Source organism: Cyprinus carpio, chromosome B19, assembly GCF_018340385.1.
Source record: "Cyprinus carpio isolate SPL01 chromosome B19, ASM1834038v1, whole genome shotgun sequence".
In the NCBI taxonomy this organism is placed as follows: Eukaryota; Metazoa; Chordata; class Actinopteri; order Cypriniformes; family Cyprinidae; genus Cyprinus; species Cyprinus carpio.
The window spans coordinates 27673327-27700414 of NC_056615.1; the positions used below are offsets into that span (position 1 = coordinate 27673327).

Sequence of the window (27088 nt, forward strand, 5' to 3'; positions counted from 1 at the left end):
TAACATGTGCTCGTGCTTTTGATGTTGGGACATGCTAAGTGGCCTACAATGACATAAAAATCACTAGAAGAAGAAGAAGAGAAAAAAAAAAAAAACGCTGCATTTGCATTAATATTTTTAATAACTGCTCGCACTTGCTTGGAATAAACAGACTAATATTTGAACCTCTAGTGTTCCGTCTTCTATCGTACCACACCATTGGTGTAGTCGGGGTCATACGCAAGTATACGCCGTGTGCTTACTTTTTCCCCGGACCATTTGCGTATTACGACTTCTAAAGGTTCAGTATCTGCATATGCCCTCGGTATAACTACTTGTTTTGTTCCTTAGCAAAGTCCATAATCTAATATCATGAATCGTTTCCTCTTTAATGGTGTAACATACTGTACAGTTGTGTGAAACTCGTGATTCTTTGTTGTAATTGGTGCATTATCGCTTCTGTCATTCTACCTTTCCCCGCCCATCATCTACTGAGTGTGCGTGTCCGCTGCAGTGAAGAGCTCCGCTCAAATAGCATCAGGAGCCCCGGGACACTTCTGGACCAGTGGAGCTGTGAGCTGATCGCCGAAGCGAGTGAAACCTCCCCCACATTAGGCACTGTTTTTAAATTACACCAAACTGCAAAAAGCAAAAACTGCAAAAAAGTGTGAAGCGGCGCTACGCACTGCATCCACCAGCTGCGCGCAAAGCAGAGTCTCCCGCACAGCGCTGCGTTTGCCCAACAAAGTGATGAACCGCACAAGTCGCTTCATCCATTCAGCTGTGACACAGAATTATTGCTATTGTCGAGGGGCTGAAAACATCCACGATAATGTTAACTGCATGAAGAGGTAAACTGGAAAACGCCAACAGGACTACACAGGCATATCAGTTCAGCAAGGGGAAATAAGCGTAGCCTAAGACCCTCTGTAATGCAGCTCTGAAATGTATTTTATTCTGATATTAAAATAAATAAATAAATTAATTAATAAATAAATTAATAAATAATACAAATATTTCCTAAAATGGAAAAATACACAATTTCTCACAAAGTTTTGCTAAACAATGAATCATGGGAGCGGCTTTATGAACGCAGATAGTGCTTGCAACGAGCCATTACACAACATTTACAAATGGGTTTTATGAATCTGTAATTCATACAAATAACATAGGCAAATTTTGGTCAACCTGTTGTTTCATTGAGCTGTTCACTATCATCGTGTTGTTTAAGCTGAAAAGCAGTACATTGTGCTTCATTTATTACATCAGCTTTCTGCTCTGGTCATGAGAGCAAATATGACTGTTCATAACACAGCAAGTGTTCTCCATTCTAATGTGTTAATTGTATAATTGGAATTTTATCTTCTACGTCCACTATTTCCCAGTCTCTACTGTATGTCAGTGTCTACAAATCACAGGATGCACAGCGTTGCCGACATCACGTTCCCATTCTGATGACTACGACTATTGATGTGATTACATAGATACAAAGTAATTGGTTTAACACGTTTACATGGCAGGATTTTAATTTAGTTTGGTTTATGGAAGGTTATCCCACCCCTCTCAAACCGATTACCATTTCGTACAATTTTATTCCGACTGAGGTGTTTATATGGAGCATTTTCATTCAGATTGGACTGTCATTCTAAGTTTCCGAAGGGTGTATGCTTCCCCTGCTGGACTACCACCCTTCATTATGCAATTTACAACGTTAATGCATATTACATGCTCCTCGTGCCGCAGCAAGGGGTCGTATGCTTCCCCCTTTACAATTACACATTTGCTTTAAAGGGGGGCTACAATGGTGTTTCATGGATTCAGAGTTGTTCACAGTGTTAAAGAGATGGATTTTCGTGCTAAACATGGCCAATTTGGATGAATGGAGAATTTCTGTGCCGAAAATCTTACTTCTGGGTGGTACAAGTTTCGGCAGGTTTTTTTTTTTTTTTTCGATCATGGATCTAATGACGTAGACGATGGTGGAACTCCTTATGAGCATTTCTCTCGGGAAAGCACGCATGTATAAACAACCCGCAACCCACCGACGTTTTCAACTAACCCGCCCTCAACTCAGACCGCAAAAAAAGAAAAAAGAAAATATTGTACCCGACCCACATTTTTTTTAAAGTAGTAAATGCTCATCGTAGCTCAGGGGCGTAGAATTGGAGGGGACGCCAGGGAAGTGTCCCTACCAATGTCCAGCGACTGCCAAACTGTCCCTAGCGATAATTTTGAAACAAAAAAAAAAAACAATTAAATATATGTATATGTTTTGTATTTTCGCATCTGATGATGCATCTGAAACATCATACCATTGATATTATTACCTAAGAAGTTAAAGTAAATAGGCTACGTTAGAAAACGGCGCGCTTTCAAGGACGCGCATTTATTATTTTTAAATGGGCGGAATGTAGTCACTCACCGGACAAGAAGCACAACAGCTGATGATACTGAACTGCAGCCGGTTAGACCGACTCTCGTTCTCGAGTCAAGAACCGGTTGCATCGATTTTCGGATCACCAGTACACTGAACCGAGAACCGTTTCTGTCGGACGCGTCCGGTTCGAGAACCGAGAAGCTGATGATACTGCGCATGCGTGATTCAGCGTGAAGCAGACTGACACACAGCGCGTCTGAACCGAACTGGTTCTTTTGGTGATTGATTCTGAACTGATTCTATGCTAATGTTATGAGCGCGGGTAAACCGAAGACTTGAATGAAGGGCAATCTTGCGAAACGTAAGTTTATTTAATAAAAAATAAATCGCAATGGATTATGTATAGTAAGTGGATCATGGTTTCTGCGCTGATGAAACCTAATTTATTTACTTTATATCTTCAAGAATTAAATCCTCATATGCACATTATTGCTGTTACTGTATTTGGGTGCGTTGTTGCAAAACTTAATTGTAAACTTTTCATGATTATGAGGTTTTTAACTGACTAAAGTTATGATTACTGACTTTGTATATTTGAATGTTTGATAGAACTGACGCCATTACGTCGAGCGTAAAAGAACCGGTGAACCATTTTTTTTCAACCGGTTTACTGAAATGAACTGTCCGAAAGAATCTGTTCACGGAAAAGAACCGAACTTCCCATCACTAGACTGAGCTCATGTGTAATCTTCGCGCCAGTTATTCAGCCAATAAAGTGTAGGCCTGTGTATTTCAAAATTGTGTCTAGTACTATATAAATTACAAAGGTTTAATTGGCATCTTTATTAGACCGACCGCGACCCGAATATCATTAAAAATATTTTTGGATGAATCGTAATTTTGGATCAACCCGCGCATCACAGCCGCGCACAGGTCGACCAGAGAATAGCGAGACCTCGCCCATAAACATGCTTCATCTGGAAATTGTTGGCAGCGCTGCATAGGATTTGTTTGAATGTCTCCAAATAAGTGTGTTTTGGATGTGAGGGGAAAGTGTACCATGTTCAGCTGAACTGTGGATGCAGTTTGCTTTTCCGGGGCAGCAATGGAGTGTAGCAAGTGCGTTTGTGTGTTCTCGTCATTTCAGTCACGAATGTTTTATAAACAAGACCAGGTTGATGGTGGATTTGCACATCGTTTGCTATTAAAACATGGCAAAAAAAAAAAAAAAAAAAAACATTCAGGTAAGTACAACTGCATCAGATTTCTGTCTTTTGTTGGAAATCAGCACATAAGTGAATATATGTTAATGGAAACAACACGAAACATCAGTATTATAGCTCCGCCCACAGCATGCCTCCAGGAGCTCGGTTTTTAACCCTCTGGAGTCGATTAACGCGTATACGCGTTTTGGGGTATTTTCTCCTGATAACCCCGAAAAGAACTTAAATTACACTTTCAGTTTTGATCGTACAGATAAGAGCAATACATCAATCGAATCTGTAAAGGGTCTACTTTTTTTTGTATACAGACATAATAACAACAAAACTTTGTGCACTTATAAAATAAAGATAACAAACAAGGAGTGCTGTCTGCAGCCTTTGTCTGCGCTGATCTTCAGATACAAATACGTCATTAAAATGAACTGTAACTCAGTGAATACTCAACGAAGAGACATGAGAGAGATATCTATAGAAAGCCTGACATGTCTACTTTTAAAAACTAAACAAGTGCTGCTGAAAACAAATATTCTGTGATAAAGTAATCCATATGAAAACAACGCGATGTCCGTTTTTCCACGTCTCACTTCATTATCTTCTAATGCGACCACGCCCCCGCGCCGAGCGCGCTTTTGAGATTCAAATGTTTCACTGAAGCGCGCGGCTTTTGAATACGCCCACACAACAGAAGACAACGCAGCGAGACTGTTCTTCAAGTTTTTATTATTTTACTGTTTGCTTCGCGATGAGAGGAATAAGACATAATTCGCCCCAAAAAGATGTCATGTGGTTGAGGATTTGAGATTTGGATTTCCCTCAGAAAAAAGAATGAAGCACTTTATTCAGCAGAGTTCATAAACATGAGTAAGTCTCTTTTTATTTATTTATATACTTGTACTAGTTTTCACATAACGTGTAAACATTTTACTAGTTAGACTTTTTCCAAAGACTTTTTCCAAACTATAATTCCTGACTAAATGTATAATCAAGTGAAATATTATGAAGTTTCAATAACAATATACACCACTATACCATTCAAAAGCTTAATGTAAATAATATAAATGTAACAATAAATGTAACTGTAACAAATGTAACAATCATTGCTGTTCTTTCAATTTATCCCCCCTAAAAAACCTAAAAAAAAAATATTCTCAGCTCTTTTCAACATTAATAATAATAATAATAATAATAATAATAATAATAATGATGATGATGATAATAATAACAATAAATGTTTTTTTGTAGAAAATAAGATTGTTAAAAGGATTTCTGAAGGACTGTGTGACTGGAGTAATGATGCAAAAAAATCAGTTTGAAAGTCAGCTTTGATTTTTCCTAATAAACTGTTTAACTGCACTCACAAGTGAATATTAAATTATGTTGTGGGATAATTAAATGTATTCTAAATAAACTACAAACATAAAATTATATAGATTTATTTTGTCCTCACATTCTTTCTTGTAACTCATCCCTCTCAGTGACACAGCTGACTGAATGGCTCATTATGGCAGCTCATTATGCAGGCCTTTGTCTTCTCAGGTGTGAATTCATGATAGTTGACGCCTACTCGCATATGACTTTTTACCAACAAAAACTGTCTTAGAAAATTTAAATCAATATATCGTTTTCTGTAAGTGAGTAAACAAGATGATTTACACATCATTTAGAAAAAAAAAAAATTCTAGGCTACAAGCTCCAGTTCTCAAAATTCCTGGGAACCAATTTTCAGTATGTGTTTTATTGCCTTTTTCAAGTGATTTAACATTTTTAGTTGTTTCACTAACCACGCATAACATTTTTTTTCTCAAAAAAACACAATCATGTACATACATGCTGCTCACATATTATTATAGCCTAGTTTGTGCTGATTACAGTGAGATTAGACTTTAGCCATTTAGATATTTATAAGAAACTGAAAAAAGCACAAATGTCAGGGCATGACAAAACTTCTCCAGGCCCCAAAAATACCCTTAGACTCCAGAAAAGTCAGGAAAGAATCGGAAGCTGTATTTTTCTTTTACAAATATGACAAAACTAAAGACTTTTGGAGCTAAGGATGCAGTACTACTCTATAGGTACTCAAGATTAACACGAGATTAGGTGAAACTGTATGTTATGTACCCTTTAAGCATTTTAAGAAACATGATTGTTGCACATCCTCGATTGCTTAACTTGGGGTGACGTTTCCCCCATTGTGATTTTTACAGCCTGTTAGACACTTAAAATTGGATAATATACAACTGCCGTCGTATTAGACTGCTGCTGCTAGGGGTGTATGCTTCCCCCTTTACAATCACACAGTTGCTTTAAGCATTTTAAGAAACATGATTGTTGCACATCATCGATTGCTTAACTTCGGGTGACGCTTCCCCCTTAATGTGATTTTTACAGCATGTTAGACACTTAAATTGAATTGCTGCTGTTGCTACTAGGGGTGTATGCTTCCCCCATACATTCAAATATTTGCATAAGCAGCTTAAGCAACATGCTTGTTGTATGCTTCCTTTCTGAGTTGGGGTGATGCGTCCCCCATAAATATAGTATCAAGCAACATTTCTCATTGCTGGGCATTCAAATTGCATCAGTTGTGTTGGGGAGTTTGGCATATGGTTGTTTTGGGGGTTTGTCTTGCTGCTCTCCCCGCTCTGTCCAAGCATGGCTGCATGGACAGGCATGTGGAGTCTTGCCCAGAACATAACCATACCGCCAACACTAACTGTATGCTATATAATTGTTATAAATATACTTGACGGAAGTGGTCCTGATTGAACTCTTCCTTCTGATGCATTTCCTCCCCTTCACTGATCCTTTCCTTCATCAGTATGGTTATATGGAAAATACAGTCTACTATTGTCTTGTCTTATACAAATGCATCACATGCTATTTTGCATCTCAGTCATCAGTTTATATAAAATGAAATCAGAGGACTACAGTATTAATAGTACTATCATGTTGTTTGTGTGTGAATTGCTTTGAGTGTGTGTGTGTGTGTGTTTATTTTGAAACTTTCCTGAAGTTTTCTTTGAGCTCTCTATGTGGGTCCATCGTACTCTTTAGCAAATTAGATGTGAGCTTACCATTCAACCGATCATAACCTGCTGAGAGCGCTAGACTCGGCTTTGCACACCTTTAGTGAATGACTTAAAACAGATGTAAGGAGTGAAATTATTTCTTCACCTATGGAGATCTGACAAACCCTGCAATCCCACCTTCTGGCTGAAGGTGACAGAAAGCTTCTCAGCAGGTCAGATAAACATCCTGGGGAGGACGGCACTGGACACAGATGTTTCGCCAGAGTAGAAGGACACTTTCAACTCATGCTTGATCAACTCAACGGACCTGATACATCAAGTAATCCTACAGACTGAGTATCACCACAGCCAGTACAGGTGTAAATACATCTGACCAAAAAGACTGCGGCGACACAAGATGCCTACGCTCAAGGGACTGAGCGTGTCACTGATGTGATTTCTGCAGTGCTTTTCTCAACCTATCTTTATTTTGTTCTTTCAGGTGACCACTCTACTCAACTCTACTCATCAACTAGTTTTGCCTGCTCTCCAAAAACTTTGGCAGTAATGAATATCACAAGGAAATCATTTAATTATGTCCCCTTGTAGACCACTCAGAGTTTGCCCCAAGGGACCAGGGAAGGACTGTAAGGATTGAAATTATTTCCTTATGAAATGAATTCTTTGTGAAGCCAGACTTTCAGGAACTCTCGCAATGCAAATGCAAAAAAGTCGACAGAGAAATGCCAAGAACTCAAGTTACTATTCTAACATAAAACATTTACTATATCTTCAGGATTCATGATCGTAAACTTTTCATGTTTGGCATTTTGAAGGTCTTTGTGCGATTGGTAAATTGGTCTCAATTTCACAGTAGTCACTTGTATTATAAGAAAGATTGAAAACTTTTGTAGAATTGTGTTCTGCTGTGAAGGGGGTGTGTCCCCCTTTAGGGGTCTGTGAGAATGTTTATCTCTAGCCAGGTGTGACCCTGATGTGATCACGGGAACCTAAAGAATCAAAAAGACTTTTATGTTTTTACAACTGATTTGAAGATTTCTTTGTTGTCTGGTCTGAGTATTTAAGGGAAGTGACAAAACACTACTGGGTGATTTCTGTAGCCAGAAAGCCCGTAGTGTGGAGTGTATTTCATATGCTCCATACTATGTATCTTCTTGAAGTCAGGGATACTATTATTTATTCAAAAAATGTAATTGTGTTAAACACATTGTACCTACAGAGCACACTGTATAGTTGTTTGTGCTACTACATGTACACATTGGCTAGTTAAGTTTATTCTCTAAAACACCTGAGTGCTTTGCTATGCATTTTAGACCATGTGTCTTAAATTAGGATAACTGTTACATGTGTGACTATGTTAAATTTGTGTGCCTCCTGCATGGATCACTTGGCCGTTCCCAATATGGCTACAGTGTCTTTGTGCAGAAGCAAAGTTGCAACACAACTACAATGTGATTTACAATTACACTATCCTTTCTAAATTGGCTTCTAATTGTTTTCATTATGTATTTGGCATGATACAATTTTACCTGACTGATAATAAATTGTTATATTTGATTTATCCTAAACTCTTCTGAAATCATTATGACTAGTAAACTGTGAGGAGGCTTTTGTTACCGCAAATCTACGACCAGGATAGGTCAAACTGAAGGCTCACGAATGATAGGAGCAGTAGGCACGTCATCGGAGACCTTCTGATTTCTGTCTATCGCTGCTGTTAGCAAGTTGTATGGGAAAAGACCAAATTAACTACACTTTTGTCATAAGCAAGCAGTAGGCGGCAGGCAAAACATGTATTAGTCTACCTAACGTACATCCTCTGACTAACATCAGACTGGCGAGTTTGTGATCGTAAGATCCACGTGAAGCTAGCGTGAGACTTAAAAGAGACATTAGGTCCCCAGTGAACGGATAAATGAAAGTATGGGATTTTCAGAATACTCAAATATCTAAATTAATAAACAATTGATATCTGTGATCAGCTTTTGATAGAAATATTGCCCAAATTTAATGATCACATAAAATTGGAGTCAGATTAAACACAGAGCTAGACTAAAATTCAAACTAAATCCTGATAAATTCAGAAGCGCAAATAAAAGACCGAATACGCATTAAACCTTCGACCAGGCCGCTGGATTCCACTTTTTGGGCTGGCGGGTGGATCCTTACACAGAAAAGAAGCCAATTAATGTCCTCATAAGGTGTTATAAGTCACAAATCCACAAACACTTTACTTCACTTAATATCCCAGTGTTCATTCTCCAGGCCTGAATGCAGGGCGTAAATTTTGTCTTTTAGTAGGAGGACAATAAACATAAAATTTCAAAATTTTTGAAGGGGACACAAATAATACAGCTAATATTGTACTTGTAAGGACAAGTATACACAGAGGAAAGCTTGACTAATATTAGTGTAGCACGGAGACCCTGTCAAATTACACAACCTTAAGCTATTGTGGTCGTGCCGAGACAGCGCACGTGTCCGTTGTAGACATTACTATCTGTCAAGCAGGTAACGTTATTATTACAATCATAGCAGACTCTATGTTAATCATCTGTATTAAAGAGAAAATCATCTGTATTAAAGAGAAAATAATCACTTCATCCGATGTTTAAGTGAATAAAAGTCTTGATAGCTGAGTTCCACAACTATTGACTTTGTTTTCTTTCACCGGACTCGTGTGTGTGCGCGCGCGTGTGTGCGCGCGTGTGCGTGCGAGAAAGAGTGAGTGAGCGTGCGTGCGCGTGTGTGTGTGTGTAGGTGATGTAAAAAGAGGAAAGCAGACATTTTGACCAAAGCACTGTGAGGCAAGGGAGGGGGAGACTCAGAATGTTTCTTAACTTAAAACGCATTTTTGCCCCGTTTATGTTTGTGTTGTTTTACGTCTTACAAAGTTATTTAAAGTATAAACATTGTTATTTACAATACACTGCGTGGTTTTTATTCATATTTTTAGGGGAGACAATCCTAGGGCTGGGTATTGATTGAGCACTGACGTTGACGAGTTAACTCCTTAGGTATCGAAATCTGGAACCGAACAACATGTCATTTTTCGATACTCGATAGTATAGAGGCAATTCGGTCGGTACCTAAAAAGTATCAAACTCGGTACCCAGCCCTAGACAATCCTCAGAAGGGGGATCCTGTCCCCCCTGACCCCCGGGATTTCCACCCATGTTTGAATGATAATGTAAAGTATTAATTTCAGTTCTAATTAACCTGCAAAGATCATCAACAGCCTCAGATTATTTTTTTCAACATTCACTCTGTACAAAAGCAACCATTGATGATATTTGATATTTTGAACAGAATAACCAGACATTCATATTCAGTCATGTCTGCTCTGGTTTACTTGCATTCCAAGATCTTCACTAAACAGATACAATTAATACAGACATGTATAATAAAATAATACTCCAGTAAAAGTAAAAGTTCTCCTTTTTCAATTTAACTCGAATGAAAGTACAAAAGTACTCGATTTTTATGTACTTAAGTAAAAAAGTACTGAGATAGATTTATTTTGCAATTTTATATAGGCTACTGTGACGGGGTGAAGAAGCACATGACACGAGGATCAAGGTAAGGTCCCCGAAGGGTGGATTTTTATTGACAGACGTGAAGGGGAAATAGCCAACGTGAGGGGTTTCCGGTGCTCAGTGCTCAGCCTTCTCTTCTCCTTTAAGGTGCAGTGCTGTGTGGGTCCGTGAAGTCTGTGTCCTGTGAGGGCTGGCGGTCACACGCTGCTGTCCGGAGAAAACACAGAGAACTGTTAGCCGAGTCTTCTGGAGACATATCTCACCTCTGTGTTCGTCGGCGCCGCTTATAAAGCCGGTCCGTAATGGGCTGCAGGTGTGACCGCTCAGCCCATAATGAACAGGTGCAGGTGTGCCTGCTCTGTTTCCAGGGCGACGCTGATGAGAGCTCGGGACACGCGTCACACTCCCCCCCCTAAGCGTCGTCCTGTCCCTGTGGAGAAGTGGGGAGATGGCGGGGAGTGGAGCCTGACAGATCTGCGAAAGCTGACCATATCCTCGAGAGTCCATCGGCATTCGCATTGGCCGTCCCCGCCCGGTGTTGTACGGTGAAGTGGAAGTCCTGGAGCGCAAGGAACCACCGAGTCACACTGGCGTTGGTGTCCTTCGCCCGGGCCATCCACTGTAGGGGGGCGTGGTCCGTGATCAGGGTGAACTGGCGGCCGAGAGGGTAGTAGCGAAGCTCCAGGACTGCCCACTTGACAGCCAGTGCCTCCTTCTCGACGGCCGCATACCGTCGTTCCGCTGAGGTCAGCTTCCGGCTGATATAGATTACCAGGTGTTCCTCGCTGTCAATGACCTGGGAGAGGACGGCTCCCAACCCAGTATCGGATGCATATGTTTGCACCAGGAAGGGGCGATTGAAGTCGGGGGCCTTGAGCACGGGCTCGGAGGTGAGGGCGGCCTTCACCCGATGGAACGCGCTCTCCGTCTCTTGGTTCCACGGGACCTTCTCTGGTTGCCCCTTCCTGGTCAGGTCTGTCAGGGGAGAGGCTAAGGAGGAGAAATTAGGGATGAAACAGCGGTAATATCTCGCCAACCCCAAAAAGGCCCGTACCTGCGTTTTGGTGGTGGGCCGCGGCGCGGAGAGGATCGCCGCCACTTTCTTCTCCTGGGTCCGAATGAGGCCGCTGCCCACTCAGTAGCCGAGGTACTTGGCTTCGGTGAGGGCCAGGTGACACTTACGGGGGTTGGCGGTCAGTCCAGCCCCGTGGAGTTCCGATAGCACCTTCCGCAGCCGCTCCAGGTGCTCCTCCCAAGTCTCGGAATGTATGACTACATCGTCCAGGTAGGCGGCCGCAGGAGGATGTCCATGAGCCGCTGGAAGGTGGCGGGAGCCCCATGCAGGCCGAAGGGTAGGACCCGGTACTGCCAGTGGCCACTGGTGGTCGAGAAGCCCCCCATCGGCTTGGCCTGCTCGGTTAGGGGGACCTGCCAGTAGCCCTTGGTGAGGTCGAGGGTTGAAATGTACCGGGCCCTTCCCAGGCGGTCCAAGAGTTCATCGACCCGTGGCATGGGGTAGCCATCAAACTCAGAGACTTCGTTTAGGCGGCGGAAGTCATTGCAAAAGCGGAAGGTGCCATCGGGCTTTGGAACCATGACGATGGGGCTGGACCAGGGGCTGCGTGATGGTTCGATGGTCCCTAACCTCAACATCTCCTGTACCTCCTCCTCAATGGCGTGTCACCGAGCCTCCGGAACACGATAGAGCCGCTGCCGGACGATCACTCCGGGTGCTGTGCGGATATCGTGCTTGAGTACGTGGGTCTGCCCTGGCTGGGGAGATAACACATCGGTGAACTGACTGACCAGGTGTTGCAGCTCCGACTTTTGGGCGGCCGAGAGGTGGGGGTCCATGTCCACAGCCACGGGAAGTCGATGAGCGAGTCGATTTACAGGCGGCGGTGGAGACGAGGACCATGACGTGGTCCCCTGGCTGAAACTCCCGTGGCTGGGCCGCCCTGTTATAATGTCGTTGCTGGGCCTGCTGGGCTTTGGCCATGTGCTCCCGGACGATGGGCATGACCCTGTCGATCCTCTCCCACATCTCCCGGACATGCTCAATCGTGGAGCGGTGGACGGCTGGCTGCTGTTCCCAGGCTTCTCGGGCGACATCTAGCAGGCCGCGGGGCTGCCGGCCGAAGAGGAGCTCGAAGGGGGTAAATCCAGTGGAAGCCTGGAGCACCTCCCGAATGCCGAACAACACGTAGGGCAGCATCTTGTCCCAGTCGCGCTTGTCCTCCACAGCCACTCGCAGCAGCATCTGCTTCAGTGTTTGATTGAAGCGTTCGACCAGGCCGTCCGTCTGCGGATGGTATACGGTGGTGCGGAGCTGCTTGATTTTGAGGAGCTTGCAGAGGTCAGCCATCACCCGGGACATGAAGGGGGTGCCCTGGTCAGTCAGTATCTGGGATGGTAGGCCGACCCGACTACTCAGCAGGAAGAGCTCCTGGGCAATGACTTTCGCGGTGGCTTTGCGAAGGGGAATGGCCTCAGGGTAGCGGGTGGCGTAGTCCAGGATGACCAGGATGTGTTCATGACCCCGGGCGGACTTTGGCAGCGGCCCTACCAGGTCCAATCCGATCCGCTCGAAGGGCACCTCAATGATGGGCAGCCTAATCAGCGGGCTGGGGGGAGGGGTGCGTGGAGACGTCCGTTGACAGGTGGGACAGGCCATGCAGAAGCGCTTCACTTCGGCCTCCAGGCCTGGCCAGTGGAAACGGTCGCGGATGCGTTGGATGCTGTTTTGAGCTCCCAAGTGGCCGGCCATGGGATGGGCATGCGCCAGCTCCATCACCGTTCCTGTCTTGGTCCTTGGGACTACCAGCAAGGTTTTTTCCTCCCCCCTTCGCTGTGCGACACAGTACAGCAGGCCGTCTTTGACCACGAAGTGCGGTGTTGGGTGGGGTGCCGGTTGGAGATCCTTCCCTTCGGCGACCCTCACTTGGGCCCAGCAGTATTTGAGGTGGTCATCCTCGTGCTGCTCCCGGGCAAAGGCCCCAGCCCCAGCCACCTGCTGGAAGAGGTCATAGAAAAGGTTAGGGTTATGACGGGAAGACTCACCCTCCCTGGGGCTGTCCGAGGCCAGCAGCACGGGGTGCCATCGGGGCTTCGTAGTCGTCCGGCGCTGGGAGCGGTTTCCGGCGGGGCTGACAGGCTGGCTAGCGGAGGCGGTCGAACCCCGGCCAATCCCTGCCGAGGAGGACCGTTACAGGCAGATCCTTGACCATCCCAACTTCCACTGGCCAGGCACCAGGGGGTGCCGTGATAGTGACGCGCCACGACGGTACTTCCCTGGTATCGCCATGGACACAGGTGATGGACAGTCTGGCTTTGGGTTCCGGCCGTGGAGGAACGACTGTCGGCCTGATAAGGGTGACCCCGCTGCCAGAATCGAGGAGGGCGAGGACCGGTCGGCCGTTTATCTTCACTTTAGCTCGTGGGGCCTGCTTTGGAGGTTCCGCGTGTACGGTACAGCCTGCCAGCCAAGCGCTTTCAGGGGAATGGGGAGCTTTGGTAGGCATGGGCTCATCCTGTGGCCCGGGAACCGCCGGCCTGCCGACTGGTCGCTGGGTGCCCTCCGGCACGTGTCGCTCCTGGACCCCCCTTCGGGGAAAGGGTGGTGCTCCCTCCCCAGCCTCCCAGTGTTGGGTGGCCTCCGCCAGCTCGATAGCCTCCACCAGCTCGTCGACATTGGCGGGGTTCCGCATAGCGGCCGCCTGCCGTAGAGGGCGGGGAAGGGCCCGAAGGAGGCGGTCCACTACTACGCGCTCCGCTACCTGGTGTGCGATGGGACCCCCAGCCAGTAGCCAATGTTGGGCAAGGCGGGAGAGGTCGGTCACTTGCGCACGGGCGGGCCGCCTTGGACTGTAGGACCAGTCATGGAACAGTTGGGCGGCGCTAATGGGCGACAGTCCAACCCGTCCCAAGATCTCCTTTTTCAACTCTTCATACGAGCCGCTTCGCTCGGGGGCCAAGCATAAAGTATGCCCATTGCGCCTCTCCCGTCAGCAACGGCGCCACGATCCGTGCCCACTCGTCCCTGGGCCACGCCCCCCAGGCGGCGATCAGCTCAAACATCTGAAGGAAGGTCTCGATGTCATCATGCCCTGTCATCTTCGGGATGAGCTGGGTAGCCTGGGCTCGGGGGTCAGGTAGCGGAGTTCGCGGGGCGGCAGCCATGCGGAGGGCGGCGAGCTCTCGTTCCGTTTCCCCTTGTCGGGAGGCCATGTGCTCCATGATCTGTTGCTGGGGGATGCTCACCTCAGTGACGTGCTTCAGCAGATCTTCCATCGTGGGGGGGAGGAGCGCCACCTAGGGAAACAGGAAGGGGACGTGAGCAAAACAATCCGGAAAAAAACATCCGTCAACAAACCCAGTGATAGTGGATGTAGTGGGATCCTGGTCGGTAACTTCACTGCAATGCCCGCATTCTCCACCAGTGTGACGGGGTGAAGAAGCACACGACACAAGGATCAAGGTAAGGTCCCCGAAGGGTGGATTTTTATTGACAGATGTGAAGGGGAAATAGCCAACGTGAGGGGTTTCCGGTGCTCAGTGCTCGGCCTTCTCTTCTCCTTTAAGGTGCAGTGCTGTGTGGGTCCGTGAAGTCCATGTCCTGTGAGGGCTGGCGGTCACACGCTGCTGGTGTGCCTGCTCTGTTTCCAGGGCGACGCTGATGAGAGCTCGGGACACGCGTCACACTACTTAATTACATTTTATATTAGAAATTTTTTTTTATAATCCTACTGCTCAAAATACCTGGAATTTTCTCAAAAATACCACTATATGGAGTCAAAACATATTTTTGTTGTTGATATGGACTACGCTGATGAGAGTGATGTAGTGATGTTCACTGTGAAGCTTACACTGTGATGTACCTGAGAGAAAACAGATTTGTGACCCTGGACCACAAAACCATTCATAAGGGTAAATTTTTCGAAATTGAGATTTATGCATCATCCAAAAGCTGAATAAATAAGCTGTTAGGAAAGAATGATATTTGGCTGAGATACAACTATTTGAAAATCTGGAGTCTGAGGGTGCAAAAAAATCAAAACATTGAGAAAATCACCTTTAAATTTTTCTAAATGAAGTTCTTAGCCATGCATATTACTAATCACAAATTAAGTTTTGATATATTTATGGTAGGAGATTTACAAAATATCTTCATTGAACATGATCTTTACTTAATATCCTAATAATTTTTGCCATAAAAGAAAAATTTATCATTTTGACACATACAATGTATTTTTGGCTTTTGCTACAAATATACCCCAGAGACTTAAGACTGCTTTTGTGCTCCAGGGTCACATCTGACCATCAGATTTTCACCAGGAAGAAAAAAAAATAATAAAAACTTAATTTATTAACAAAACATCAAAGAAATATATGACATGAGAATAAGGCCTGAAGTTAGGAAGAACATTTTAAGGAAAATATAATTATTTTCATAATGATTTTTTTCTTCTCAAACCTTGTCTGTGGTGTAAAAACACTCCTGGCCCAATGCCCCCAGAGGGCATCACTTCACACTTTGATAATTACTGTAGTTACCATGTTCTGAACATCACAGCCTTTCTTTTTTCCCCCAGATGTAATCTATCTAGGTGGTTGAATAAAAATATTTGAACTTTATTTTTAAAAATTACTTCAACTTAGCACCAGCAAGCTTGTTAGCTAGACAGTTAGCATCAGCTACCAATATTTACTTATTTAAAACTGTTGACGTTATGGCTGCGGGAATTTGAACATGCATGATTTATTTTATTTAATCTGTGTTATTTTAATATTTTTTTGACCTAAGAGGCACTGATGCTGATGTGTCTGCATTCAAGCATTTCAGTGGGCTTAAATAGATCACCCTTTACAGCAGATTTAGTTCACAAACAAATGACAGTTTTGACCTAAATATGATTTTCAATTACAATAATTAATCCTTAAATTCAACATTAATAACTTACTGTTAGCAGCATCAGTCACGCGCACGCTCTCAAGATCTCCCAGTTCTTACTTGTGAATTCAGTTCACTGGAGACTCGCACTAAACGGTTCATTTGAATCAGTGAGTTCTTGACTCTTGAACAGCTGCAATCTGATCATTCTAATTTGTGAATGAATCGTTTGATGCGATTTGCGAACTGATTTAAAAGGTTAATTGAAAAGAATCATTTAGTTCTTGAATCAGAAACTGCTTCTGCGTGTCGGATCACGTGATATATTATAAGGAGTAACAATATGTTTTATGAAATGTAGTAAAGTAAAAGTTACTAAAAATAAAACTACTCCAGTAAAGTACAGATATTGGAAAATGTACTTAAGAACAGTAACGAAGTAAAGCTAATCCGTTACTAACCACCTCTGCATATTTATATCATACAATATTGATATCATACAAGCAGGGAGAGCAGTAGTCTATTACACGAGTGGTGTTTTTGACCCGAATATCACGAGTTTAAATGCGATTTTATACAACAGTTCAGTAAGAAGTTGGTATGTGTTATATTTTAAACACAATATTATGTTTCAATGCTCTTCAGTCTCTCAGTTAAGGAAACAATGATATAAATTATATGATTTTTTCCTTTTACTGCTTTGGTAAGAAAGTACATGCTAAAGTGCTAAATGTGATCATGTTTTCTTAGTGTAGTGATTGTTGTCAGTGTGACTTACTGAACTGATCTGGATTCTTTAATCACAGGCAGCAGCTTCTGAAGAACTTCATCTGCTGGATTTTGGGCTCCGATAAACTGTTTCAGATTAAACTCATCCATCTTCTGCTCTGATGTCAGCAGCACATAAACCAGAGCTGACCACTGTGAAGAGGAGAGTTTGTTTTCTCCTATTTGTCTAGATCTCAGATAACCCTGGATCTCCTGCATCAGTGAATCATCTCCCAGTTCATTCAGACAGTGGAACAGATTGATGGATCTCTCTGAAGAGTGATTCTCCCTGATCTTCTGTTTGATGAAATTAACTGTTTCCTCTTTGCTGTAGGAGCAGCTTCCTGTCTGTGTCAGTAGTTCTCGTAAGAGAGTCTGATTGGACTCCAGTGAAAGACCCAGAAGAAAACGCAGGAAAAGGTCCAGATGTCCATTTTTACTTCGTAAAGCTTGATCTACAGCTCTCTTATGCAGCTCAGATACTGAAACATTTTTTTTCTGGTTTAAAATCTTAGATAACAGACTTTGTTTGGTTTGGCCAAACACATTTATGTACTTCTTTGTAAAGGAGAGATGTGCATATAGAGCTGCTAGATGTTCCTGGATGCTCAGATGAACAAAGCAGAAGACTTTCCCCTGATACAAGCCCAACTCCTCTCTGAAGATCTGAGTGCACAATCCTGAGTACACTGATGCTTCTGTCTCATCAATGCCACACTCTCTCAGGTCTTCCTCATAGAAGATCAGGTTTCCTTTCACAAGCTGCTGAAAAGACAGTTTCCCCAGTTTGACAATCATATCTTCATCTTTGACTGTCTTCTCATAGTCCTTCTCATGTTTGATGTTGGTCTGAAGGATCAGGAAGTGTGTGTACATCTGAGTGAGAGTCTTGGGAATCTCTCCACTCTCTGCTCGACTCAACATCTTCTCCAGAACAGCAGCTGAGATCCAGCAGAACACTGGGATGTGGCACATGATGTCGAGGCTCCTTGATGACTTCAGGTGTGAGATGATTGTATTGGCCAGACTCTGATCACTGATTCTCTTCCTGAAGTATTCCTCCTTCTGTGGCTCATTGAAGCCTCGTACCTCTGCCACTCGATGGACGCACTCAGAGGGGACGAGATCAGCTGCTGCTGGTCTGGAGGTGATCCAGATGAGAGCAGAGGGAAGCAGATTCCCCACAATGAGGTTCATCAGCAGCACGTCCACTGAGGCTGATTCAGATATATTACACAGTTTCACTTTACTCTTAAAGTCCAGAGACAGACGACACTCATCCAGACCATCAAAGATGAACAACACTTTATATTCATCACTGGATATTTCTATTTCTTTTGTTTCAGGGAAAAAGACATGAAGAAGATCTGAAAGACTGAGTGTTTTGTCCTTCATCAGGTTGATTTCTCTGAAAGGAAGTGGAAATATGAGCTGGATGTCCTGATTCTCTTTCCCTTCAGCCCAGTCCAGGATCAACTTCTGCACAGAGACTGTTTTTCCAATGCCAGCGACTCCCTTTGTCAGCACAGTTCTGATGGCTTTGTCTTGTCCAGGTAAAGCTCTAAAGATGTCATTGCATTTGATGGCTGTGTCCTCTGTTGCTGCTCTCCTGGATTGTGTCTCAATCTGTTTCACCTCATGCTCATTATTGATCTCTCCACTGTCACTCTCTGTGATGTAGAGCTCTGTGTAGATCTCATTCAGGAGAGTTGGGCTTCCCTGCATCGCTGTTCCTTCATACAGATGCTCAAACTTCTTCAGCAGATTTGATTTGAATCTGCTTTGGTCCAGTTGAGAGTCACGACTGAAAAGTATAAAATACTAGATTACAGCATACATTAGATGAGTAAAAAGTGACAGATATCTTTATATCTAGTCAGAAATGTTGTACCTCATATTAGATGACACATGTTTTTCCGTAAATGTTCCTGGAGTGTCCACAGACTGCTCACTAATTATGGACAAATATGGACAGAACAGAGACAATACCATTGAGTAGAGATAACAGAAACAATTCTGTGTTAGCTCAGCCAGCAAAAAATATTACATTTGTTTGTTTGTTTTTTTTGGTGAAAGAAATGTAGAAATAAAGAAAGATTTTTTTATTAATAAAAATATTAATAGTACTGAGACAACAGTATAAAGAATAGAATAAAGGGTAAAGAATCGCAGTTGATTTTATTATGTTTAGTTGACATCAAAACTGAAGGACTGTTCTCGAATGTGCAGCTGTGTCTCAGTTGATCTTATAACAGAGGTTAGTTAACCAAACACTTTTCAAGGGTCCGGTCTATGTCCATGTCCATCAAACAAAATGATGCTTAATGATGTACCTGATGATTTTGGAGTAAAATGCTTAAAATGCAGTTCATCATCTTACAAGCTTTAAAATTAGTTTATGTTGAAAACATAAATATAATAGTAATATAATGGAGATGAGAATATAGTGAAATTACAAGGAGAAAGTGTCAAGAACTCAGATAGTCGACACGTCAAACACTGACATTAACACACAGGAAAATGTTTAATAGACACTTTGCAGGTGCAAACAGGGGTAAATAATGTATTTGTTGTGCGTTTTTCTTACAATAAAATTTAGCTGCATTTAACATTGTTAATTACTTATCAGAGCTATTAAAACTGACGAATCACATCAGAGTCTATTTGACATGCTTCTGTTTTTCAAACAAAAACCTAATAACCCACAGATAAGATGAATGCTTCTTTTAACCAGTATTGTACGTGGGGTTTCAGTAAGGGCCTTCAGTAAGCAACTGTAAACTACATACCCTGACACATCTATCTTACACACATCTCTGTAACAGCTAACGCAGCCATATATATTTAATGCGCATATTATACCACACATAGGTTCTCAACAACAATGACAATGACAGCTGATCAACAATTTTAACAGTAGGCTAGATTAGGTTGGGTTAAATTCAGAGTAAATTTCCCTACATGGATCAGTAAAAGTAATCCACCAATACACGATTCACTATGAACATTACGAGGCTGACTCAAGCTCCTTATTTGCCAGCTCCTTATTCGCCGAACTATCCGTTCCACCTTAAAAAATGTTGGGTGGTTGTTAACCCTTCCCCCTCAGTGTTATTGGTTGTAGTTTTTTAAAGGAACAGTTGCACCAAAAATGGCATGCTTCAGACAGCAGTTAACATTGAACAGTAAAATATATAGTTCTGTAAAAATGTATTGTTTGTTTCAATAAATGATGCATGTGACTAATTCAGGGAGAGTTCTTTTTTTATTTAAGCTCCATGCCTTACTCAGTGTCTTTTTCAACATACCCTGTATGAATGTAAAAATATTGTAATATTGTTTGCAGCTGTGATGTAATGGTTTTGTCATTTTAGATCTTTATTGGAATTTATCCAATACTGTAAAAGATTATATATATATATAATATATATAATTTAACTGTCTCACGAAATCTTGTATTACTCCAATTTCTGATGTGCTGTTGAATAAACATGTGCCCTAGTCAACTGTATTCTGACAAAGAATACTGGGCATGTCATAAATTTGTTATTTCAAAGGTTCTCAAAAAAATGAGCACATAGAGGGCAAGAGGAATTTATTTTCCAATGAAACCCTGCATTAGAACATCTTCTGATGTTTATTATGGAAATATGACCCAGAGAAAATGCCCTCTAAAGCAACTTTATGTGCCGACAAAGCATATTCAGTACGTCATAATTTTTTTTTATTTCAAAGGTTCACAAAAAAAAGGAGCACGTAGAGGGTAAGAGTAGTTCACTATCTAACAAAATCCTGCATTAAACCATTTTCTGATGTCTTATTATGGAAATATGACCCAGAGAGAATGCCCTCCAAAGCAACTTTATGTGCCGAAAAAGCATATTGGGCATGTCATAATTTTGTTATTTCAAAGGTTCTCAAAAAAAGGAGCACGTAGAGGGTAAGAGTAGTTCACTATCTAACGAAATCCTGCCTTAGAACATTTTCTGATGTTTTATTATGGAAATATGACCCAGAGAAAATGCCCTCTAAAGCAACTTTATGTGCCGACAAAGCATATTCAGTACGTCATAATTTTTTTTTATTTCAAAGGTTCTCAAAAAAAGGAGCACGTAGAGGGCAACAGTAGTTCACTATCTAACGGAATCCTGAATTAAACCATTTTCTGATGTCTTATTATGGAAATATGACCCAGAGAAAATGCCCTCTAAAGCAACTTTATGTGCCGACAAAGCATAGTGGCCATGTCATAATTCTGTTATTTCAAAGGATCTCAAAAAAGGGAGCACGTAGAGGGTAAGAGTAGTTCACTATCTAACGAAATCCTGCCTTAGAACATTTTCTGATGTTTTATTATGGAAATATGAACTACACTGTAAAAAGTAATCACTGAATCTACTTAAGAAAAGCTTGTAAATACAACTGATTTTGGCAAATTTGTTGGTTTTACTCGATTAGGCTGTGTTATATGAACTTTCAGTTGGATGCGGTAGTTAAACTAAACATCTTAAGTAAACCGAACTTAAGAACATCTAGTGTATTGGACAAAGCTGTTGACACAACTATGTGGTTGGCACAAAAAACATAATGAATACAGTTTTATAGTGAATACGATCAGAAATTGTCAGTAGCCTATATATATATATTAACAGCCATTATATTATAGCCATATATATATGGTATATATATATATTAATATATATATCAATGGTTTGATGGTTTATGGTTTAAAATAAATGTTCTTAATTTCCTCCATTCGCGCTGTAAAATAAATGAACAACCAATAAGATTTAAGCTTATTGGCAGGTGTTCTAGCTGTTGCTGCTTCCCAAAAGATCATACAGAACTTGGAATATTTAATGGCTTTTAGTAATTAAGTTACAAAATAGGACGAAACAATTAATATATGTTCTAGAACTCTTGCATTTTCTTCAACTCGGCCTGTAACCGCAGGAAAACTAAAAGAAGAAGGAGAAGAAGAAGAATTTTTTTTTTTTTTAAGAAGAAGAATTTCGTCAACTCGTTTTCATCTCGCTTGACGCAGTCTCTGCGCATGCGCAATGTGAATGTACGCAGGTGTTCGGAGACGGGAGGACAAGACGACAACGACGAACTTCAGATGTGTGGCAGCACAACTAGGTATGTTGGTGACCTACTTATGATCTTCATTCTCACCGTGTACACTGTCGTCATTGTATTGAGCATAAAAACTTAAACTAAAATAATTTATTTTGCTCGACGTGTTGAAAGCGGAAAAGGCCAATTTTATTAGTTTAAACGAAGTATAAGTTACTGTCTAACCATCAGTTGAGACCAGTTTCTTACTTTGCTACATTACAGACATCGATTTTTACTAAACATTGTTTTGAAAACACAAAAAAGGCGACAAAGCATAGTGGCCATGTCATAATTCTGTTATTTCAAAGGATCTCAAAAAAGGGAGCACGTAGAGGGTAAGAGTAATTCACTCTCTAACGAAATCCTGCCTTAGAACATTTTCTGATGTTTTATTATGGAAATATGACCCAGAGAAAATGCCCTCCAAAGCAAATGTATGTGCAGACAAAGCATAGTGGCATCACAAATTAAATATTTTAGAAGTTCTCCAAAAAAAAAAAAAATACTAATTCATAATTCATTCTCTAATGAAATCCTGTATAAAAACATTTTATGATGTTTTGTTATAAAAAATATGAAGCTCAGAACCCCGCCCATTTGTATGTTGACATTGTATTAGTGAAGTCAAGTCAGGTCACCTTTATTTATATAGCGCTTTAAACAAAAAAGATTGTGTCAAAGCAACTGAACAACATAGGAAAACAGTGTGTCAGTAATGCAAAATGACAGTTAAAGGCAGTTCATCATTGAATTCAGTGATGTCATCATTCAGGGCTGCGTTTCTCGATAAAGATTGATCTTAGCGCTTGAGAGCGTTTTCTACGAGTAATTTTACGATCGTTCATTATTGATTCACGTGCATTTCCCAACAATGCACTTAACACAGTCGCACGTAGATGTGCTTTAAGTGATACTTAGGAGTCGCTATCCGTTTGTCAAGTGCTGAAATGTCACCTTATAGAATGGCTCTTAATTGTAGTACACAATTGTTTATTGACGTTAACCTAATGCTGCGTTCCAGACAGACAACTTGGATATAATAACTATAATACAATACAATATTAAATTATATTAAAGTATATAATATTATACTTTACATAGTACAGTATATATATATATATATATATATATATATATATATATACAGTTTTTTTCAGTCATTTAATTTAGATGTGTATTTCTATTTTTTCTGCCCCTTTTAATTATTTCATTTATAAATTAATAAAAAAATAAAAAAGCATATAAAAATAAAGAAAACGAGTCATAAAGTGTACAATAAAGTACAATCAAATTATAATCACATTGCACTTGAATCAAGTTAAAGGTGTAATCTGCTGATTGTCCTGCAGGTGACCGCATAAATCTGTCTTCTTACGATGAACTTAGAGCTTTACGATTACTCCAGAGAACTCCTAGATCTACGATGATTTTCAAGTGCTACTTAAGTTACAATGCTTTTGGGAAACAGACCGTAATATTAAGATCAATCGTACGATCGTTTTTACGAGCTTCTTAGCCTTACGAAGCTTTTGGGAAACTCAGCCCAGTTCAGTTTAAATAGTATCTGTGCAATCATTTGCAATCAAGTCAACGATATCACTATAAATGAAGTGTCCCCAACTAAGCAAGCCAGTTCTCCTCTGACCAGACGAAACCAGCAGTTCAATACCAGGCTGCAGCAAAGTCAGATTGTGCAGAAGAATCATATGTTTCCTGTGGTCTTGTCCCAGTGGTCGTCTGAGACAAGGTCTTTACAGGGGATCTGTCTCTGGGGCTCATCTAGTTGTCCTGGTCTCCGCTGTCTTCCAGGGCTGTAGAGGTCCTTTCTTTTAATGGAGTGCTAACATACATTATTTGAAAGTTTAACAAAAAAAGGGAATGTAGAGTATTACACGAAATCATTCTCAAAGGAAATCTCTAATTACAACATTTTCTTGTGTGTTGTTATGAAAATATGATGTTCAGAACCCCGCCCACGTTGGTAAAATTATAATAATTTAGTTACCAGCCACACCTGAAATGGACATACGGAGTCTGCTGTCTTTACACTCACACACACTAAAACATACACACAATAAAACACACACACACACAAAATTCAATATGACATAGGCCTGAAACACATATATGTCAGTGTAATTGTTTAAAAGAACTGTTATTCAGTTAATATAATAATGAGACACAAATCAGCTGTTGTTTTTCACTTTTATTTATCCTTTTCAGGGAATTAAATGCAACAAGTCTGAACTTCAAGCATGAACTACTCTTACCCTCTACATGCTCCTTTTTTTGAGAACATTTGAAATATCAAAATTATGACATGCCTAATATGCTTTGTCGGCACATGAAGTTGCTTTGGAGGGCATTCTCTCTGGGTCATATTTCCATAATAAAACATCAGAAAATGTTCTAAGGCAGGATTTCGTTAGATAGTGAATTACTGTTGCCCTCTACGTGCTCCTTTTTTTGAGAACCTTTGAAATAAAAAAAATATGACGTACTCAATATGCTTTGTCGGCACATAAAGTTGCTTTAGAGGCCATTTTCTCTGGGTCATATTTCCATAATAAAACATCAGAAAATGTTCTAATGCAGGGTTTCATTGGAAAATAAATTCCTCTTGCCCTCTATGTGCTCATTTTTTTGAGAACCTTTGAAATAACAAATTTGGGTCCTCTTTTTTTTCTATTATATGTCAATGATATGTCGTCAGCTATAAACTGTAATTTATTTTTATTTGCAGATGACTCAGCTATTCTAGTCTCTCATAAAGACAAATCAGAGGTGGAAAGGCTGCTTAGTTTAGAACTCGTTAACCTCAGTGTTTGGCTAACAGACAACAAGTTGTCTATCCACCTTGGTAAAACAGAATCAATTCTTTTTGGGTCCAGAGATAAACTGAAAAAGGCTATGGGGTTCAGAGTAGTCGTAGGTATTATTGAAATTACAGCCAAGGAAGCAGTTACTTACTTGGGCTGTATATTAGATAACAAACTATCAGGGGAGCTTATGGCTCGAAAAATTATCTCAAAGGTAAGCCAAAGGACTAAGTTCCTGGCAAGAATATCCAGCCTCTTAGATAGTAAAACATTAAAAATCCTGGCTGATGCGCTTGTTCAATGTCATCTTGACTATGCCTGTACATCTTGGTACACAGGCACTACTAAAGGTCTTAAAGACAAGCTACAGATCTGTCAAAATAAACTAATCAGAGTGATCCTTAAATTACATCCTAGAACTCATCTTCTTCCTAACCATTTCTCAAGTCTTGGGTGGCTCAGAGTGGAGGAGAGGGTTTCTCAAATTAAACTGTGTTTAGTTTATAAAGATAAGAAATAATCTGGCGCCCAAATATTTATGTGATTACTTTTCAAAAATTAGTGATATGCACAATTACTGCACCAGGGGGAGTTCCACAGATTACAGGCCCTGCCGCTTTAAGAGCTGTGTGGGAAAGTACTCTTTCCTATACTCTGCAGCTGTCTTGTGGAATGATTTACCTTTAAACCTTAAACTGTTGAGCTCTTCCTATTATCATTTTAAATCTTCAATAAAAAAATGGTTATTAAACTTATAAAGAGGAAAAAAAGAAAAAAAAGTAAGGAAATAGAATTCCTTGAAGTAGTAGGAATACTGTATTGTCTGCTTGTGTGTCTGCTTGTCTTTTGGGAATTTAGTCTTTGTTTTTTGTTTTTTTTAAATGTGTTTTTATTAGTGTTTTTTGTTATGCTCCCTTTCTTCATTGTCCTCAATGTTGTTAGTACATGTATTGTTACTCATCTTCCATCTTAAGGACCACAATGGAAACAAGCCTATGGGCTTTTTGTGTTTTTATCCTTTTGAACACTTCGTGTTGATTGTTGTTGTTCAATAAAGTATTCAATTCAATTCAATTCAATATGACACGCCCAGCATGCTTTGTCAGAATACAGTTGACTAGGGCACATGTTTATTCAACAGCACATCAGAAATTGGAGTAATACAAGATTTTGTGAGACAGTTAAATTATATATATATATATATAATCTTTTACAGTATTGGATACATTCCAATAAAGATCTAAAATGACAAAACCATTACATCACAGCTGCAAACAATATTACAATATTTTTCCATTCATACAGGGTATGTTGAAAAAGACACTGAGTAAGGCATGGAGCTTAAATAAAAAAAGAACTCTACCTGAATTAGTCACATGCATCATTTATTGAAACAAACAATACATTTTTACAGAACTATATATTTTTACTGTTCAATGTTAACTGCTGTCTGAAGCATGCCATTTTTGGTGCAACTGTTCCTTTAAAAAACTACAACCAATAACACTGAGGGGGAAGGGTTAACAACCACCCAACATTTTTTAAGGTGGAACGGATAGTTCGGCTAATGAGCTGGCGAATAAGGAGCTGGAGTCAGCCTCTTATGAACATTCACGTCACTCTAAAATGATGACGCACCCACAGCAGCAGAACTGTACAAATGCTGGACATCCACACACCACAGTATTATCAAACAACACGTACACCTCCATAACAATGTGTATGATTCAATACTCGTCAAATCATAAAGCACTCACCTCTCACTTGTAAATAAAGTCTGTGCGTCTGTCATTCCATGTCCCTTTACTCGTATTAAAAAAAATAAACATGGCCAAATAACTTGTTGTGCTCTGTGCTAACTGTTAGCCACTTATAGGTGCAATCTTTGAAATGGCGCACAAAACCGTTGTTAGCGAATTAAGTTTGAGTAGTTTATCCTTTATCAGTTATTCCTCTTTTGTCTGCAAAAGAGTGCCTTGAAAAAGGCAGATCGGCAACAAGGTCTGGTGTAGAGGCGCCGTTCCGAACTAAACTATGGACGCAGTGTTGCCAAATTGGGCTACTTTAACAATGCTGCCGCGAGTTGTTTTTTTCATGTCTGCTGGTTGAAGCGACCTCAATGACCTGATATTTAGCCCCTGGAATGTGAATTTTACCAGGGGAACCCTGCCAAAAAATGTGTTTTTTTACTCCTGGACACCTCGAAACGCGAATGGGTGGGTTTTGTCGAGAAAACCTGGCAACCCTAGCTGAGGGAAGCACTGGGCACGTCACTGGAATCAGAGGGCGTGCTGTCATGGAATGTCAAAATTTGATTGGCTGATGATTCTGTCGCTAATGCTCGTTACA

At 41.1% G+C, this 27088-nt stretch overlaps 1 protein-coding gene across 1 annotated transcript in view; it reads right to left on the reverse strand.

Annotated features, from left to right (window-relative positions):
• LOC109092703 (NLR family CARD domain-containing protein 3-like) overlaps positions 1–27088 on the reverse strand; it is an 86278-nt gene that overhangs the window by 54887 nt on the left and 4303 nt on the right. The window contains exons 4-5 of the mRNA XM_042745323.1: positions 18694–18753; positions 16813–18606 (exon numbers count right to left, since the gene is read on the reverse strand). Coding sequence (XP_042601257.1) covers positions 16813–18606; positions 18694–18753 — 1854 coding nt within the window. The remainder of the gene's footprint in view (positions 1–16812; positions 18607–18693; positions 18754–27088) is intronic.